The 16,654-nt window shown below is 51.5% G+C and overlaps 4 protein-coding genes across 4 annotated transcripts; 3 read left to right on the top strand and 1 right to left on the bottom strand.

The window, feature by feature from the left end:
- Positions 1-857: 857 nt before the first annotated feature.
- On the bottom strand, positions 858-1,628 carry BU24DRAFT_354490 (mRNA turnover protein-like protein 4; the record flags this gene model as incomplete). The annotated part of the gene is made up of 2 exons (XM_033523817.1): positions 858-1,374; positions 1,438-1,628. 2 exons carry the CDS (start codon positions 1,626-1,628, stop codon positions 858-860), a joined length of 708 nt encoding a protein of 235 aa, XP_033379875.1.
- Positions 1,629-1,809: 181 nt separating this feature from the next.
- On the top strand, positions 1,810-3,312 carry BU24DRAFT_283308 (uncharacterized protein). Its single transcript, XM_033522742.1, has 3 exons — positions 1,810-2,007; positions 2,061-2,339; positions 2,398-3,312. The coding sequence occupies exons 1-3, from the start codon at positions 1,911-1,913 to the stop codon at positions 3,201-3,203; spliced, it is 1,182 nt and encodes a 393-aa protein (XP_033379874.1). The 5' UTR covers positions 1,810-1,910; the 3' UTR covers positions 3,204-3,312.
- Positions 3,313-6,918: 3,606 nt separating this feature from the next.
- BU24DRAFT_283278 (uncharacterized protein) lies at positions 6,919-9,376 on the top strand. The gene is made up of 3 exons (XM_033522741.1): positions 6,919-7,317; positions 7,367-7,578; positions 7,642-9,376. Exons 1-3 carry the CDS (start codon positions 7,037-7,039, stop codon positions 8,892-8,894), a joined length of 1,746 nt encoding a protein of 581 aa, XP_033379873.1. The 5' UTR covers positions 6,919-7,036; the 3' UTR covers positions 8,895-9,376.
- A 4,317-nt stretch (positions 9,377-13,693) lies between these two features.
- Positions 13,694-16,160, top strand: BU24DRAFT_283249 (serine palmitoyltransferas-like protein 2). Its single transcript, XM_033522740.1, has one exon. It carries the CDS (start codon positions 14,017-14,019, stop codon positions 15,865-15,867), a length of 1,851 nt encoding a protein of 616 aa, XP_033379872.1. The 5' UTR covers positions 13,694-14,016; the 3' UTR covers positions 15,868-16,160.
- The last annotated feature ends 494 nt before the right edge of the window (positions 16,161-16,654 follow it).

Genomic DNA, 16,654 nt, shown 5'->3' with positions numbered 1-16,654 from the left:
AAATAATGGGGCCCCTTTTGTAGTATCATGGTCTTTCGTATATGTGAAAAGATGGGTGAAAGATTTGGAGTGCTCTATATCCAAAGCGTTGCACCAGGAAAGACTTCAACTATGAACAGCCTCTTCTCGTGAGGTGTTCAAGTACGCAAAGTATATCCAGACCTATACTTGACTATGAAAACCGTATACTCTAGATCATTTAGCAAGTAGGTGTGTCAATTGCGAATGTCGAATTATATAGTGCAGAATGTTATCTAGATTGAATTAAGCAGTTTAGTTCTTCTCCAAAGACATATGTATCTATCTACCGGAAAGTTTTACCTTAAGAGGAAACATGTAAATGACGTACGAGCCATGAAGGTACAAGTCACAGAAGTACCCGGGTGCCCTTGACAATGCGAGCGAATGATTTGCGTCTAGGTGGTTCTTGCTCTCCGGACCCATACATATATCTTCTCGAGTTTAATAATAAAAAAGGGAAGCATGTGAGACAGTTTATGCAGTCGATACATAAAGCCATTGATGTAGTCTAGCTTTCAGTTCTTCTGAAAAGTCTCCACTTGACTACATGTGGAGTTCACTGCCCGTAAGTCAAGGGTTGTGTTGGCACGCTTGAAAATTGTGACTGCTTCTCGTGAGGACAAAAGGGTATATATTTCCACTCATCTCAAGACATTCTTGCGCTTTATTCTAAGAATCCCGGCATTTTTCTTTTCGTCCCCCATTCAAAAAATAAACAAAGAAACAGAAGAAGCGACTTTGACCTGTCAAACGCCATTGGAACTCCATCGTTAATGCAGTCGGTTTTCTCCCGAACAGCCTCTCGGGCGGGGACAAAAAGCACAAACTTTTCTTCTCTATTCCTCCATGGCATCGACCTCTGTCACTGACTCGGTCGCGGTGGAATAGTATGCCTTCATCTCGATCTTGAAGTCCGCCATGGCGACGCCAAATTGCTTCAGAAGCGCGGTCTGGTTGCTGTTCAGCGTCTGGCCCTCCTTGCACACCGTGTAGTCCGCGTCGAGCGTAACCTTGCCCTTGACGAGCCTCGTGGGCATTCCCCACTTCCTGATGGTGGTTTCTAAGCTGTGAGGGAGAGGGACATCGTCTTCCGCGGGCAGCTCGCCGCCTCGCGAGTACACGACGCCGGCTGGGACGGTGAAGGTCTGGGTTGCTTGGATGCCGGCGCGAGCGTAGTCGGTCTCGGAATAGCCGGCGAAGTACTCGAGGACCTCCTTGGGGTCGCGGTTGGTGAAGAAGAGGCCAACGTTGCCGTTGAGGTAGGAAGAGAGCTGGGAGAGGTTGGTGAGATGCTCGTCCGCAGGTGTCTGGCCGAGGGCTTTCGCCATGACTTTGGTCTTGCCGAAAAAGAGACTGGTGGTCACAATGAGTATTCAATTTCCCTTTCTAATGTATACATTGAGCAGGTAAACATACCGGCTGTCCGAGAATTCAGCCCGCACACCCTTCAGGTACGAGTTGCGCATGTTCTCTACCGAGAACACAAAAATGTGCTGGAAGTTGTCCGCGGCTTCCTGGACATTGGCGAAGAGCTTTTGCGACAGCTCCTTGCCCTTCTTGTCCGTCTTGGACATATGCACAATCTTCGCGCGCTTTGACTTAGGCATCTTGGAGGTGGTATGGGTGGTATTGGATGTTGGATTGGGATTTTGTTGCGTTGCGCTTCACAATAGAAAAAAAGTTCGAAAACCAACTTGAGCGCGCGGGGAATTTTTCCCACGACTCGCCGACTTCTTGGCACTTAGCTCGGTTCGACCCAACGAGGAACAACCGACCGACCAGCAGTGACGCCAATTGGTGGCCAGGTTCTCGTTCTATCAAAGTTGCCCACCATCGACCAGTTTCCACTTACCGGCGGAGAATGTTGCGCGCGCGACGAAGAGGAAGACATGTTGAACTTTATGGAGCATGTGCAGAGTGCATTCTATGAAGCTTCTCATTGGAATGTGGACAATTCGTACGGGGCGCTGAACGCAAGTGCGCGTGGTACGTCTAAAACCTGATTGCTAAATGGACTCAATGACTGACACCGACGACAGCATTGCTCGACTTCCACCCGCCGAAAGGGTTGAGATTGCAGCTATCCTCTCTTGCCGCGCCGAACTTCGCAACGTCGTATACCCTCGGAAATGTTGGTGTTGTGGATGGTTCTGTGTCATACCTGTACACTTCCTTACCGTTGAGCAGAAAGTTCAAGAGTGCTGAGCTTGACCTGCACCATGTCATACGGGGATATAGACAGTTGCAGGAGCTGAGGAAACCAGACGAAAGCTGGTGGTGGGAAATATGGCACGGCGGCGAGCGTGTCGATCGCAGAGGTATGTCTACCTAGGTACAATTCCACCCCCGCCAATTGTATACTCATCATGGTTGCAGACACCTTGCTCTATGGCCGCATCTTCTTGCCCCAATCGACATTGGAAGCCCTGTATCTACGCCGCCTGTCGCCCACCCGACAACTGAAAGTGACTGCGGTGAGCGATTCAACACTCAACAATGGAGGCACCATTCTCGCACTGCTGCAGAACGACTACGGCAAATACAGCACAGAATACTTGTACAGTACGGATTCGGCCCTGATGGGTATACGAGGCCTCTACAATTTCGGACCGGACCCCAGACTTGAGCCCACTGAGCCAACGACAGCTCAGGAATTGTCCGAACCCATCCACGGTCGCTTCAGCGCAGGGGCAGAGCTGTATTATGGCCTATTGAACAAGAGCGGCGGGATCAGCACCGGCTTACGGTTTGCAACTCTACCAAACCACGCCGGTTTCCCGTACACAATGACCCTGACAATGAACCCCCTTATGGGTAATCTTTCCTCCACCTATTCCGTCAAGGCAGGCCAACACGTCGCCCTATGCTCCCGCTTCGACTTCAATTTCTACTCCTATGAAAGCGACCTGCAGCTCGGCTGTGAACTGTGGCGACGCCGGAGCAACACCGACGTGGAATGGGCGACTAAGAAATTACGGCCTGGCTGGGAGCGTCCTACTGTGGCGCCTGATGATGACGTCTCCGGCATACTCAAGGCGCGCGTAGACCAGAACTGGCGAATTGGAGTGCTATGGGAGGGAAGGATCAAGGAACTTTTGCTCACCATCGGTGCGAGTCTCGACCTCAAGAAGAGGGAACAGATATTCCGGGCCGTTGGTATCGAGCTGCAGTATTCCTCGTGAACGAAAACCGCAAACGCACTGCGGGGATGCGTGCAGGCCGCCTTATGCCTCAACAATCTGCACGCTTGTCTCGACCTTCCTCCACGTCGAGGACGGGACCAGCACAATGTGCTCGTGCCGTCGCGGCAGCAGCATGTTGAGGATCATTCTCCTCTTTTGCGTTTCCAAGCACGACTGAGAATTGGACATCAAAGCAAAGCTGCATCTTTGACATTGCATGTTGCTTCCGAGTTGTGTGACGCTGAAACATTATGTGGAGATCCAAGCTTGCCGGTCAGTCACGCTTGGGGCCGTTTTGGGGCCATCACAATGCACATTGCGCCATACTGCAGTGGCATGTTCCAGAATCCAAATCGGGAGGGAGCATGATGGAAACCGAAGGACTAGCTATAATAGAGGCATGATTTTTGAAGCTACAACCCTGTGTAGAAGGACGAGGAGACGGTGGAAGCCAACGTCGAAGCCGACCAGCAGTTGACAAATCGAGGATCGAGCGTTGGAACACCCTCTTTGGCATGTGGTGGTAAGGTTCTGGGTGGTAGTTGTCGAATCGCCAACGCGACCATACACAATGGTGCGGTACCTGACGCGAGCCTTGCAATAGCCCGAGAGCTGTAAAGTGCAGGGAACGCTTGTCAACGTGTTGACAGCCTGCAGGGCGAATAGAGCTGTGCTGCCTCCAGGTTATTATACCGGCTGTAGTGCCGGCATCGGCCAGTGGATACACAAAATATACAATGTCCACGCGCTACTGAGCTGTTGCTTTTTATTCTTGCACAAGCTGAAGCATGTACGGAGTGCGCGGAGTAATGATCAAAAGTATAGAGGAAAATAGAGACACTAGGATGCAGTATGCTGATGTGCCTGATTTAGCAAGTGTGTGAAGGATTTGGGAGTGAGCAGATCATTGGGCCATACGAAGCGGGAGGTCGGATTCGCGGCGCTTGGTGGCCTCTCGTTTCGGCTCATCCGAGCGATCTTCAACGAGGGGTCGTTGGGCACTGTTCACCTCACCGATGCTCACGTCACGATACCCGCCCATCGCCCGACTCGCACTAGGTATCTAGAACTCTAGGTACACCTATTGGTGTTCTTTTTTCGTGACGGGCATTCTGCACCGCGTCGTATCATACCGTATCGTATTCCAACGACTGGCAGGATGTGAACCACACCCTGGCGGCCAAGGTTGCTCAGGTCGCCGTGACAAGACGCGTTTGAACGATGGGAGGTAGTTACAGGTAACACAGAGTGCTCGTAGGTACGGAGTAGTTTGGTCCTTTGTCAGGACGCCGCCTGCGAAGGAATTCGCCAGTGAATCATCGCTCCTTGCCGGTGTTGTTCCACACACCGCACCACGCCCACGTTTTGAGCAAACAGCGGCATGAGCTCGATCTCACAGCAGCACAAAGCGGTTAGGGAGACCCCCCGCGCTGGTACATGTACGAGCATCGATGGGCACGTATCGTGTAGTGGGCATTGTTAGCCTCTGCTTGCGATTGATCTTGGAAATTCCCCACCATCATCGACGGCGGTGAGGAGAGAGCACATGCTGGCAGCAGCTGGCTAAAGAGCGAGCTTTCTCGAACGACGATGTACAAGAGGCATTTCATGCGTGAATCTCTTCAGACCACCAAGGCGGTGGTGCGGCAAGGCTGCTTCCAGCACACTCTGTCTAGTATCACTAGGCTGCTTCTGACAGGCTGACGGCAAGCGTCCAACGGGCGAGGATGTACCCTGGCTTCCCTGACAGACAGAACCAGGCTAGGGACGTAGGGCAGGGCAGGGCGAGAGGGGGTGAGAATTGTATCCAACGACGTTCCCGGGAGGTCTCCTGAGTCTTACACAGTACCGGTAGAAGCAGATGCTGAAGTCTTGACACGGCATCGATGCACCACACGCACACGGTCCACAGTATTCCGTAGAACACAACACAGCACAACATAACACACAACTCCCCCACTGCTGGAGGCGACCACTCACGAGAGAGTGGGAGTCGTCCGAGTCTGAGCCGTCCCCTAGCCTGGTCTGGCTGGCGCATCCTCATCCACACCCATCCATGATCGATCCATCCATCCCCTTCTCGCTCTTCAGCTCCTGGGGGACCATCATTGAAGCGAGTGACGAGGATGTTGGAGGGTGGACCGGGAAAGGAAATGGTGTGTGATGCTGGAGAATGTAGTTGAGTACGTACCTAGACACCAGGGCACTCCGTAGAGGTAGGACTCAGGAGAGTACAATAGTGAGGAGTGGTCGGTTTCGTGTTAGTCCGAGGGGAGAGTTTTAGGAGAGCGATGGATGCATCATGTCATGTTCTGTTGTGCTCGGCGTGAAGTTAGGTAGGTAGGGTGTGGTAGGAGGTAGGCAAATATTCCGTGTTCTCCGTATCTATACATGTTCTGATTGAATTGCAGAACGGAAGAGAGAAATGCAAGAGAGAATAGTAAAAAGACTATTCTGGAGATTTTTCTGACTATTGAGCATGGGTATGCTGGTGACGCGGGTTCAAAAATAGTTGGGGAAGAAGCTTTGAAAAAGAGGAGAGAGGAGGAGAGAGTGAAGAGAAGACGAAGGAGAAAACTGACTAGGGGCGACTTGCTAGGTCATCTAGTGCATGGAGAGTATACCTAGTGGTTGGCGTGTGCACCCTGTGCCTGCCTTGTACCTGGCTAACACCGGGGCTAACCCAGCTAGACCCAACTAAACAACTACAGCCTGCAGGTCGAGGTACCGTACTGTGGAATACTGTCCCATGCCTAGATATACCTGCCCAGCAACACTACACAGTGCAAGTCAACAGTAGTGAGTGTGCACCTGTACGGAGTAGGCCGTCGACGTCTACCGTACCAACATCCAGTAGCGGCCGCGCCTACCTACACACTACAGACTACTCCCCTGCCAACCTGCCCTGCTTCCCTGCTGAGTCTTTCTCCCCTGCCCATTCACACACTGCACACCTCCTTCCCTGCAACTGTCCTGCACCTGCCCTGTCTTCTGCTACTGCACCGCACCTTCCCCCAAAATAAGCACAGACCATCTCACACCCACACCCACCACACACACACACTCGCACACACTCACCCAGGTCTGGCGCCCTTTCCCCTGGATGTAAGCCTGCCTTCTAATCTTGCTCGATTCCCCTTCTCACTACTCACCCCCCCTTCCACCCATCTTCATTCATCACCTCAATTCCTACCTGGTTACTGTATTGCTTCGACCTCAACGGCCGCGCGATCTTTGCCACCTTTCTCTCTCTCTCTCTTTTTTTCTCGTCTTCTGCGAAGAGCCTCACTCCTTCGGCCCTCGCCCACATTCATTTCCAAACAGTCACTCCTTAGAAACTTACCAACTCTACATCCCCCCCATTTTCCCTTCCGCTCCTTCGGACGCTGCAGCATCGCTCTTGGACGATCCTACTTCTTCAACAACCAACTTCAATCTTCCACCTTACCCAACCCTTCAACCTCTGCTCCTCGGTCAGCAGATCACTTCTTTCCTTTACATCTCGACAAACGACGCCTGGACGGTGCGATTCACCCTCGAGTCTCCTACAGACATCACCTATCGATATACCTGCCTATATACCAACCCCAGGTCTAAATCGTCTGACCATCACTCTCCGATCCGGAAACCCTTCGTCGAGACCCATCTACCACTATCTACTTTCATATCTCAGGCCATCCATCACGCCTCATTGCACTTGACGATTTATTTACGAACAACCGATAGACACCGGCGAGAAACACCCCTTTCTGGCCTTCCATCACACCAGCCCGACCGCTCCCAGAGCACCCTCGATATATCCAACCACTCCCCACTGCATCCACATCTTCAAAATGCTCAAGATAGAAGAGACCCCCCAGTCTACTACGACTCCCTCGCCACCTGCCATGGCCACAACCCCAACCCAGGGCTCGGCTGCTCGCCGCCCCCCGCGCAAGAGCACCCTAACCCAGCAGCAAAAGAACCAGAAGAGGCAGCGTGCCACCCAGGACCAGCTCGTGACTCTCGAGGTTGAGTTCAACAAGAATCCCACCCCCACAGCCGTCGTTCGCGAGAGGATAGCACAAGACATCAATATGACCGAGCGTTCGGTGCAAATCTGGTTCCAGAACAGGTACAGCTTGCCCATGATTGTTGCCGTTTCGGAACTAACCACTTCTCAGACGTGCCAAGATAAAGAACATTGCCAAAAAGAGTATCGAGAATGGCGATGATTGCAATGACATCCCCGAATCGATGCGCCGTTATCTTCAATTGCAAGCTATGGAGTCCGGCAAGTCCTTGGGCGGCAGCCTATTGGGTCGCGCCGGCGGTTCCATGACCCCATATGGCAGCGGCATGCTTCTCAATACTGACACAAGCTCCTCCAAAGTTGGTGAGTTTCCACGCCGTATCAAACATGCTGACGCACGAGGAGTTCCAGCTAACCTCCAACCAGTCATTCACCACTTCGCATGCCGCTCCCTGAGCATTGGCTCATGGCGACGAGTCGGCCAGAGTGCCATGGATCTTGTCATCTTCTACTCACCCGAGAAATGCTGCGTTACGTACTACATCAACAACGACTCGGCAGGCTACAAGATCGAGTATCCCTTTGCTTACATCAAGAACATCACCCTGGAGAATGGAGACATGACGACCAACGCCGAGGGAGCCTCGCAACGCCCAGGAGGCCTTGTCGTGGAACTTAACCGCCCACCCAACTTCTTCATGGACTCTTCTGGATCCGGAGGCTTCTTCCAGTGTGGTGACTTCACAGAGGATCAACAAGCCTCGCACACGATGATTCATCATCTCGGCGGTCACCCCAAGGTTCTCAGTGGCCAATTGGCGAAGCTGGTTTCGTTGGAATCGTTCCAAAACCGACATAACATCTACGACCACAACGTTATCGCCGCGTCGGCGCCAGTCTCGCCCATCAACCATCGTCCCGCCTCGCAACCGAACCATCTTGTCCACCCGAACATGGGAATGTTCCAAGAAGGTCCATTTGCTCCCGGTGGTCTCCATGCTCGCGGTCACAAACGCCAAAGGAGTCGATCCGTTCCGGTTGCTGTCGATTTCTCTATGCTTCGAAATCCTATGCCTTCATTCTTGATGCCACCCGAGCCATCGCCTTACATTCCCAACCCGGAGATCTTTGCACCTATTCCACAGAGCGCTGGACCTATCGGGCCCAATCTGAGTATCGATACCTCGGCCGGATACGGCATGGAATACCGACAGTATCCTATGTCGGCCACCACAGCCAACTCTCCTTCTGAGTATGGAACACCGGCTTTCTTTACTTCTGGCCCACCGACAGACAACATCCCTGCATCGAATTTCGGACAGCAGTACAACATCCCTCCACCTTACATCCACACTCCAATGGGCCCACCACCTCACTCGGCAGCAGCAGTTTCTCCCATGCCTCACATGGGCCATGCTGATCCAGTGATTGCCAACCAGTCCCCACCTCTTTCCTCTTTTGGCCGTGATGGCTCCGTCGATGGGTATTCCATGCCCCACGATCATGGAGTTTCCGATGAGGCAATGCAGTTGACCGATCTCTACGCGAAGCAGACCCTAAATCTTCCCTTCCGATCACCGTTGGAAGAGAGCGTAGACGACCTCGACATGCAAAACCTGGTGACCTTCGGCACGCTCGATCCAGCGAGCTTGTCACCCGAGAGCCATCACATGCAGTGATGTCGCATAGCGATGGATTCAGATGTTACTGAACGCATCTGATTCCCACCTCACCTTCGCGAATGTACTTGCGGGTCGGTGAACTTGGTGCGCGCTTGTTGAGCCTTGGAAAAGGCTTCGACCGCGCTGCCCTCGACTTCACTGATCGCTTTCGATACTTAATGCAATCACAGTATCTCTTCTCTACATATCTTGTTCCGAAAGCTCGACATATTGCATCTTCATCATCCCATACCCTTTTTCTCAACAACTTCTTCTTGGTACTCGTACTTAATTCGACGCCATACTCGCCTATTACGCAGATTGAACGACCACAAACAAGGGACCGGGATATTCTAAGGCGTTGCAAAAGGTCGATGGAACGGCTTTGGTTCTTCAGATGGACTGGCGGACTGGTGGATCCTGCGCCCCCCGTAGGGTTGTCTGACGGTGTTTCTCTGGAGGTTGAATCTGTCGCTGCCGTCGAGCAAAAAAACACGCTCGGCGGACAGTCTGTTCCTGTGTCTACCTTTCTGGTTTCTTTACTTTTTTCTCCTATGTTGTTCTTTTTTTTTATCTGTGAAGTTCTTTTTCGGGCATGTCTGGCACTATTTTCTCATTTGTGGTTTCCTATGTCGCTTTGTGAGAAGGTGCAGAAGGAGAAGGAGATGGAGGAGATTATGAAGCCTAGGGCGGAGGTTCTTATCGCCCGCTGTGCGGACATCACGCTTTCTTTGCATCCGGGTCATTCATCAATCGACAACAGAGATAACATTCACATAATACTTTGCTTTGCATGATGGTGACTCGATTAGGTGATGAAATGAGGGGTTGAAGAAAGGTACCTGACTTATGTTTCCCCAATACCAAGAAGCATCAAGCCTGTCCAGATCGGACGAACGATCACGGCGATTGGAGTCATGATTATTGATTACAAAAGAGGCGAGCTTGGAGGCAGGCATAAAGAAAAAAGGGCCTATATTATTTAGTGTCGCGGAGCAAGGAGAATACTCGAGTCAAACCATGTCATTTTTCTTAGTTCCGGTTCCGATCGATCACCACAGCTTTTTTTTTTTGCTTGGTAGGGAGTGGGTTTACAGACAATCACGCTAGTGCCTACTTGTAGGTTGATGGGAATTTTTTTCTTTCGATTTATCCCGCTCGTACGAGCGCGTCCGAAGGAGCCCCCAGTTGCAAATAGCAGCAGCAGCATGTTGCATGCGCCCATCCTTCCCTTCCGCATCCTTCCTTCCTGCTAACCCTACAAAGTATTCTCTGTGTGCCTTTGCTCGCTATTCTTCCCTCCCCACAAGTGACAAGGCGTTATTGAGCGCAGCGCCCTCCCGCCATCCTCCGTCCGCTGTCCGCCTCCGCCGCCTATACCAGGACCGGGGACTGGAGCTGGAGCTGGACAGGGGGAGAGCGACAAGGGGGAGGGGGGATCGAGAGCTTTGATATTGTATTCGAGCCTTGTGCCTGCCTGTGTTACGTGTAGTTCAGGAGTTGTCAGATGTCTTGACAAGGACAATAACCGGGAATCTGGAACGGAGATCGCCTTTTTACGCGTGTGCTTGTTCGTGCTTGAATTCCTCACGACTCACGAGCAATAGTTGTAACTCGTATGATATATGATGTACATATGGAGGTACGAGGTACGAGGGCCGAAGAGTACGTGTATCGGTGATTTGGTATCTGATGATTTGTGTTCTGTTTGTTGACAGGCACGATGGAGAGCGTTTAATCAGATAACCCTCTGTTCGTTTACTTTCATGTTTGGACAGACTATGGTGATCTGTGGAAATGGAAGTATGGACATCTGGGGATGTACGAATGAATTGCTCCATACGCATGGTTCCCTCAGACATCAACGTCTTCCCCTGAGACAGTAGCCTACTCAAAACAAAACGGCAGCGTGTAACTACTCCGTACCTAGGTCCCATGTGTTCCTTTTTTTTTCGCCACAGCCGTTACGACTCTCCATGTACGAGTATTATTTCTCCTGGTTCTATTCCCCTGTTGGCAGGTTTTCTGTGCCTGTCGATCACTTGTCGCGCGTGGGAGTTCTAGGCCTCCAGGGTTTATGGTTCCGGGGGTTGTGATTGGATGGTCTTGGTGGGCTTTGGTTTTGGGTTGAGAGTGGGCCTTTGGGTTAAGGGGAGGGGAGAGGAAGTAGAAGATGGGTACTTGTAGGGTTGGATAGGGTAGTATGGAATGTTAATTGATGGAAGGAGGAGGCACAGGGAAGGTGGGTTCAATGTTATGTACCGAAGTTGGATAGCTGGATGAGAGTGAGTTCGATGGTTGTTAATTGACGTATTGCAACTCGTAGTAGGCGAGCGGCGATATAGAGTAGCGACGAATTATCAAGCTACAATACTGACGATACTACGATGGCATCAAGCTACAAGTGGGTTGTCCCTGTTTTGCTCCCCAGATACGGATCATGATCAGGCACGGAAGGCGTTTGGAATTGAATCGTGATAGATACGATTCGATGCTGCCTAGGTCATTACTTGTATGACATCAATTCCGCGCTCCTAGGTACAACTTTACACAGCACTGTCCTTTCTTCTGCAGGTACGATTACAGTACGGAGCAGAAACACTCCGGAAACGAGAATTGTTCGTTGTATTGGGACTAGGCGTGCGGGTGGGGATGTTGAGTGATGGAGACTGACGATGGAAGGAAGAAAGGGCAAGGCTAGACTACCTAAGGCGCTGTCAGGCTTACAGGCGCCAACGGGATCACGGAGGCATACGGAGCATTAACTTGATCATTATTGAATGGAAAATGGGAAAGCGGGAAGGGAAGGGAGGGGGTTGAGGAGTCGTTCACCAGGGGTTGGGTGTGAGGTGGGTTTTGAGTGGAGTTCATCTTTTTCCGGATTCGAGGATGGGGTGATCAGTAATGCATGACGGGAAAAGCTTCTTTGCTTCCCATTTCTCTTTTTGATAGAAAAATAGCGATAAATGATAGTTGATCACACATACACTTTACCTATGTGAGGCAGTGGGAGAGACTTCAATTAACTATCAATTGATCGTTTGCGGGGAGCTGGGTGTGAGCTTATTTATACTTACTTCGATTGGCCTGTGTACAAATACAGACCTAGGTCTATACTTTGTCATGATTCCTGTACATGTACGAACTCCCGAGTAAGTTACAAGGCCATGGAGGGGTTTTGGGCTTTGAGAATTCGTACATGCTCAGATATGACGACATCAGAGAATAAAGTGTGTCTAGCCCTAGGTAATTGTGTAGGCCGGTAAGGAAGAAAGTCTGGTTCCGCCGTTGAAATTTTGACGTTTAGACGGCGCCAAACGGCCAATGCAGAATGTTAGGGCATCTTTGTTCGCCTAACACTCTGCTTGTACCAGGTAAATACTTGTATGAGGAACAGCAATCACGCTTGTTGGGGGAGGGATCCAAGCAGAGAGCGAGGTCAGGTTAGGCACTTGGGCCTGGATAGCTACTCCATGGAGCAGTGTGAAATGAAATCAACAAATGCCTCTCTACGGAGTACTGTGTACTCTCTTACCTAGAGCTCTCCATGTCTCATAATCATAAGTTATGGCCATTAGCTATCTCGGAGGTCGGGCAAGCCCCTGAGCCGAAGCCGATGTTCACCATGACCGCACGGACTCGACTTTGTTCGCACATCCGCGCTCCTTGGGCGTATCGACAGCGTATTTTGCGCATCGTACAAGTTACTATGGCAATGCATCAACAGGAGCCATTGATAAGTTAATTAATAGTTGTATTTCGCGCATCGTCTCAACTTATACAAGGCTACAAGCCATGTACGAGTATGAGAATGTAAGGTATAGACTATAACTAGTTAGTAAGTAAGTAACCATTACAGGTACATGTAGTAAGCAGCGGCGGATGACGGATGGTGGACAGTCCAAGTGCAGTCCTTAACTCCCAAGTGTGCAATTTTACCAACCAACCATTGATAATTTCCATCTTCTAAGTTCTCCCCCATAACTAATTAAAATAAGACCATCGCGCGACCTCCCTCCCCTTTTGTCTCCTCCTTTGCTTTCTGTCTGCTCTGTTCGCTTTGCACGGCTGCTCTGCTCTCACGGTTGGCTTGTTTACTCAAGCTTCACCTACTCCCCCGTCCTCCGTCCTCCGTCCGCCTACTACCTACTATCTATCCACCGCCCGACCGACACACTTCCTTCGGGACTCAGGCGTATCCGCATATCTAGTCTTTAATCAATTAATATCCCCTACGTCGCATCCTGTCGGGCCTCTTCGTGGGCGTTGAATTCTTTACTTCGTTGACGCCTATATTACCGAGAATAATCATCGTCGGTCGAACTTTGCTTGGCGGCTCAGGGATCTTCTCTCCTCCTTCAAAGCCGCCTCGCTCCTGCGCCACGAAACGACACGAAAGGTAGCAGCGTGTTCAATTCCTTCGACATCACAAACAGCTCCTCGAGCGAACCGAGAAGGGACAGAAAGGTCGTGCAAGAATCCGTCAATCCGCATACGCTGCGTTACGTTGCGTTCCGAATAGAAAGGTAGGTCAACCAATTTGTTCTTTGATTTCCCCCCCTTCCAGCCTCACTCAGTGCATGCGCCGTGTACTCCCCGGAAACCAACAACGCTCGGTCACCGCAACAAACAGTCCCATCCACCCTCTCTTCCTACACAATACAGCATCTCCCTCGGTTCTAGTCTGTTCAGTTATCGCTATCATACTTTTCCAACTTGGAGAGATGCAATAGTGTACCCTCGAATCGTATTTACCTTATCCATTTTCATTTTGTAGCTGCTGCAGCTGGTGGCTGCTCATCCCGCGTCGTCCGCACCCCTACCCTCCCATCCGGCACCTCCGGCCATTACTACAAACACCACACCACAGTACTAACTCTCCCAAGCTCCCCAAGCTCTACTCTTCCTATTCACTCCCGCGCGACATCATACTTTCGAGCTTCATCGCACTGCCTCTTCCGCGCGTCATTCGTCGACATCGCCTCGAATTGACGACTTCGCCCTCGAGTCGATCTGCCAAGCTCCCCTTTTCGTAATATTCTCCTTAGAGATAGACAGGGGACGTTGACATTTTGTTGCACACTTCGCCCGACCCTCTGCAACTACCTTCACACCTCCTATAGCTACAGCAACCTGTGCCATGCCCAAAAACAGGCTCACACAATTGTTCGGCGGATCACCAAAGGCAAGGAGCGAGGCTCTACAAGCAGCCCTCATTGCCCAGCAACAGGCCCTACACAATTCGCCATCACCGCCCTCCATTACCCTCACCAACGCAACCGGCGAGAAGATGCCCACACTCTACCAGGCTCCGTCTGCCGAGGAGTCGCGGAGGATTGCGAGAGCGCATGCACAATTCGGTCCATTGGGCTCCCAGTCGCATCGATATGTCAGTCAATTCGATGGCGAGTTCTCCGAGCCCATTGAGGATGAACCTCCATACTATTTCCTCCTTACCACATACATCAGCTACCTCATCCTCATCGTCTTCGGCCATGTGCGAGATTTCTTCGGCAAGCGATTCAGACGGGAGCACTACAGCCATCTGGCGGAGAGAGATGGCTATGCACCCCTCAATTCCGACTTTGATAATTTCTATACCCGACGATTGAAGATGCGAATTAACGATTGTTTCTCTCGCCCGACCACCGGCGTGCCGGGTCGCTTTATCACTGTCCTAGATCGCAAATCGGACGATGGCAACTACAATTTCAGCATGCTCGGAACGACCACGGAGACACTCAACCTCAGCTCATACAACTACCTCGGATTTGCTCAGTCTGACGGTCCTTGCGCCGATGCTGCCGAGAACGCCATCAGGAAAAACGGAATCGCCATGGCCAGCCCTCGCTCAGATACCGGAACATCCGAACTTACCGTCGAAGTCGAGGACCTCATCGCCGATTTCGTTGGCAAGCCTGCGTCCATGGTGTTCTCGATGGGCTTCGTCACCAACGCGACTGCTTTCCCCGCCCTGGTTGGAAAGGGCTGCCTCATGCTTTCAGACGAGTTGAACCACTCTTCCATCCGCTTTGGAGCTCGTCTTTCCGGTGCCGTCATTCAGATGTTCAAACACAACGACATGCGCGATCTCGAGCGCATCCTGCGCCAGGCCATTGCCCAAGGACAGCCCCGTACACACCGGCCCTGGAAGAAGATCTTGGTCACCGTAGAGGGTCTGTACTCCATGGAGGGAACCATGTGCAACCTTCCCGCTCTCATCGAACTCAAGAAGAAGTACAAGTTCCATCTGTTCATCGATGAGGCCCACTCTGTTGGCGGTCTTGGTCCCCACGGTCGTGGTGTTTGTGACTACTTCGGCATCGACCCATCTGAAGTCGATATTCTCATGGGAACCCTTACGAAGTCCTTCGGTGCTAACGGAGGCTACATCGCCGCTGATAAGGACATCATCGACAAGCTTCGAACACAAAATGCCGCCATGCTCTTTGCCGAATCCCCAGCTCCCCCAGTGCTTGTCCAAATTGCCTCCTCGTTGCGTCTAATTAACGGCGAAGTCGTCGTCGGAGAGGGTGAGGAGCGATTGCAACGACTTGCCTTCAACTCCAGGTATCTACGACTCGGCCTGAAGAGACTAGGATTCATTGTCTATGGTCACGATGACTCTCCAATTATCCCTGTCATGCTTTACAACCCTGCCAAGATGCCGGCTTTCTCACATGAAATGCTTAAGCGCAAGATCTCGGTCGTTGTTGTTGGCTACCCCGCTACTCCCCTCGTCTCATCCCGTGCACGATTCTGTGTATCTGCTGCACATACTAAGGATGATCTGGACCGCATGCTAGCTGCTTGCGACGAGGTGGGCGACCTTCTTCAGCTCAAGTTTAGCAGCGGCGTCGCTGGCGGCGCCGACCCCGACGCGTTGGCCTTGACAGAGAAGAGTGACCTCAAGGTCGTCAAGCCACCTCGCTGGCGCCTGGAGGACGTCCTGAAGAGGGGCACGGAGGACATCCAGTTCCCGCTCAGATAGGTGGACTCTCAAGCACGTGATTAGGCGTTTGGGCGCAGGACGCGGGGCTTCCGCCCAGAAAGTGAGGCGAGCATATAGGCGAGGGAGTGAGACAACTTCGAAGGACAGAACGCATTTCCTGATTTTCCAGCATTATACGGGAGTTCTAATTTAGAGGCTACACACGGCATCCCGGGACGCAACTAATTACTTTGCAACCTTGCCTGCTCGGATCCCGCGGCTTCACACCTCTGAGATATCTGGAGGATGATGATGATGATAGCTACTGCTTTTGCCGTGCTCACACATCTGCCGCATTGTTGCGAAGAAGCCCTCGCATTCTTGGAGCCTAACCCAAATGGCACGCGATGTCAAGGGTAGGATTTCCATCTTTCTTAGGAAAAGATTTGGCATATTTTGTACGATTACCCGCTTCATACCCTCGCTGTACTAAAGAACTATTATTTTCTTCTTCATTTCCACAACTTCGCCTTTCATTCTGTGTCCGTGAGATCGGATCAACACATTATATTCACTTTGACGAGCATTGAAGCTCATACTTCTCTCATGGTGTGTCGGCGAGCTGCTTGGTAGATCCTAGGCTGATATGCCTCTTCTTCTTCCTCTTCTCACCTGCCTACAAGATGGTACCTCCTACTCACCTATCTCATCACGGACATCACATCGCAACCGACAAACTCTTCCTCTCCCTTACCACTCAGAGGAGGGGAGTCTCACCAGGCACGCCTTCTTCACACCCGATCCTTTCCTATGTATATTCTCCCCTTTCTTTCTTCCTAACCCCCCT

The sequence above is a fragment of the Aaosphaeria arxii genome (genome assembly GCF_010015735.1).
Source record: "Aaosphaeria arxii CBS 175.79 unplaced genomic scaffold BU24scaffold_9, whole genome shotgun sequence".
Lineage (NCBI taxonomy): Eukaryota > Fungi > Ascomycota > Dothideomycetes > Pleosporales > Aaosphaeria > Aaosphaeria arxii.
Note: the sequence above shows the minus strand (reverse complement) of the source record. Positions and strands in the feature narration are given on the sequence as shown.

What these genes read in the sequence shown, in the direction of transcription:
- BU24DRAFT_283308 (XM_033522742.1), top strand. Translation starts at nt 1,911, where the DNA reads ATGTTGAACTTTATGGAGCATGTGCAGAGTGCATTCTATGAAGCTTCT. An exon ending in GCTGAACGCAAGTGCGCGTG is followed by an intron (nt 2,008 to 2,060) that starts GTACGTCTAAAA and finishes CACCGACGACAG; the next exon opens with CATTGCTCGACTTCCACCCG. An exon ending in CGAGCGTGTCGATCGCAGAG is followed by an intron (nt 2,340 to 2,397) that starts GTATGTCTACCT and finishes TCATGGTTGCAG; the next exon opens with ACACCTTGCTCTATGGCCGC.
- BU24DRAFT_283278 (XM_033522741.1), top strand. Translation starts at nt 7,037, where the DNA reads ATGCTCAAGATAGAAGAGACCCCCCAGTCTACTACGACTCCCTCGCCA. An exon ending in CAAATCTGGTTCCAGAACAG is followed by an intron (nt 7,318 to 7,366) that starts GTACAGCTTGCC and finishes ACCACTTCTCAG; the next exon opens with ACGTGCCAAGATAAAGAACA. An exon ending in CACAAGCTCCTCCAAAGTTG is followed by an intron (nt 7,579 to 7,641) that starts GTGAGTTTCCAC and finishes ACCTCCAACCAG; the next exon opens with TCATTCACCACTTCGCATGC.
- BU24DRAFT_283249 (XM_033522740.1), top strand. Translation starts at nt 14,017, where the DNA reads ATGCCCAAAAACAGGCTCACACAATTGTTCGGCGGATCACCAAAGGCA.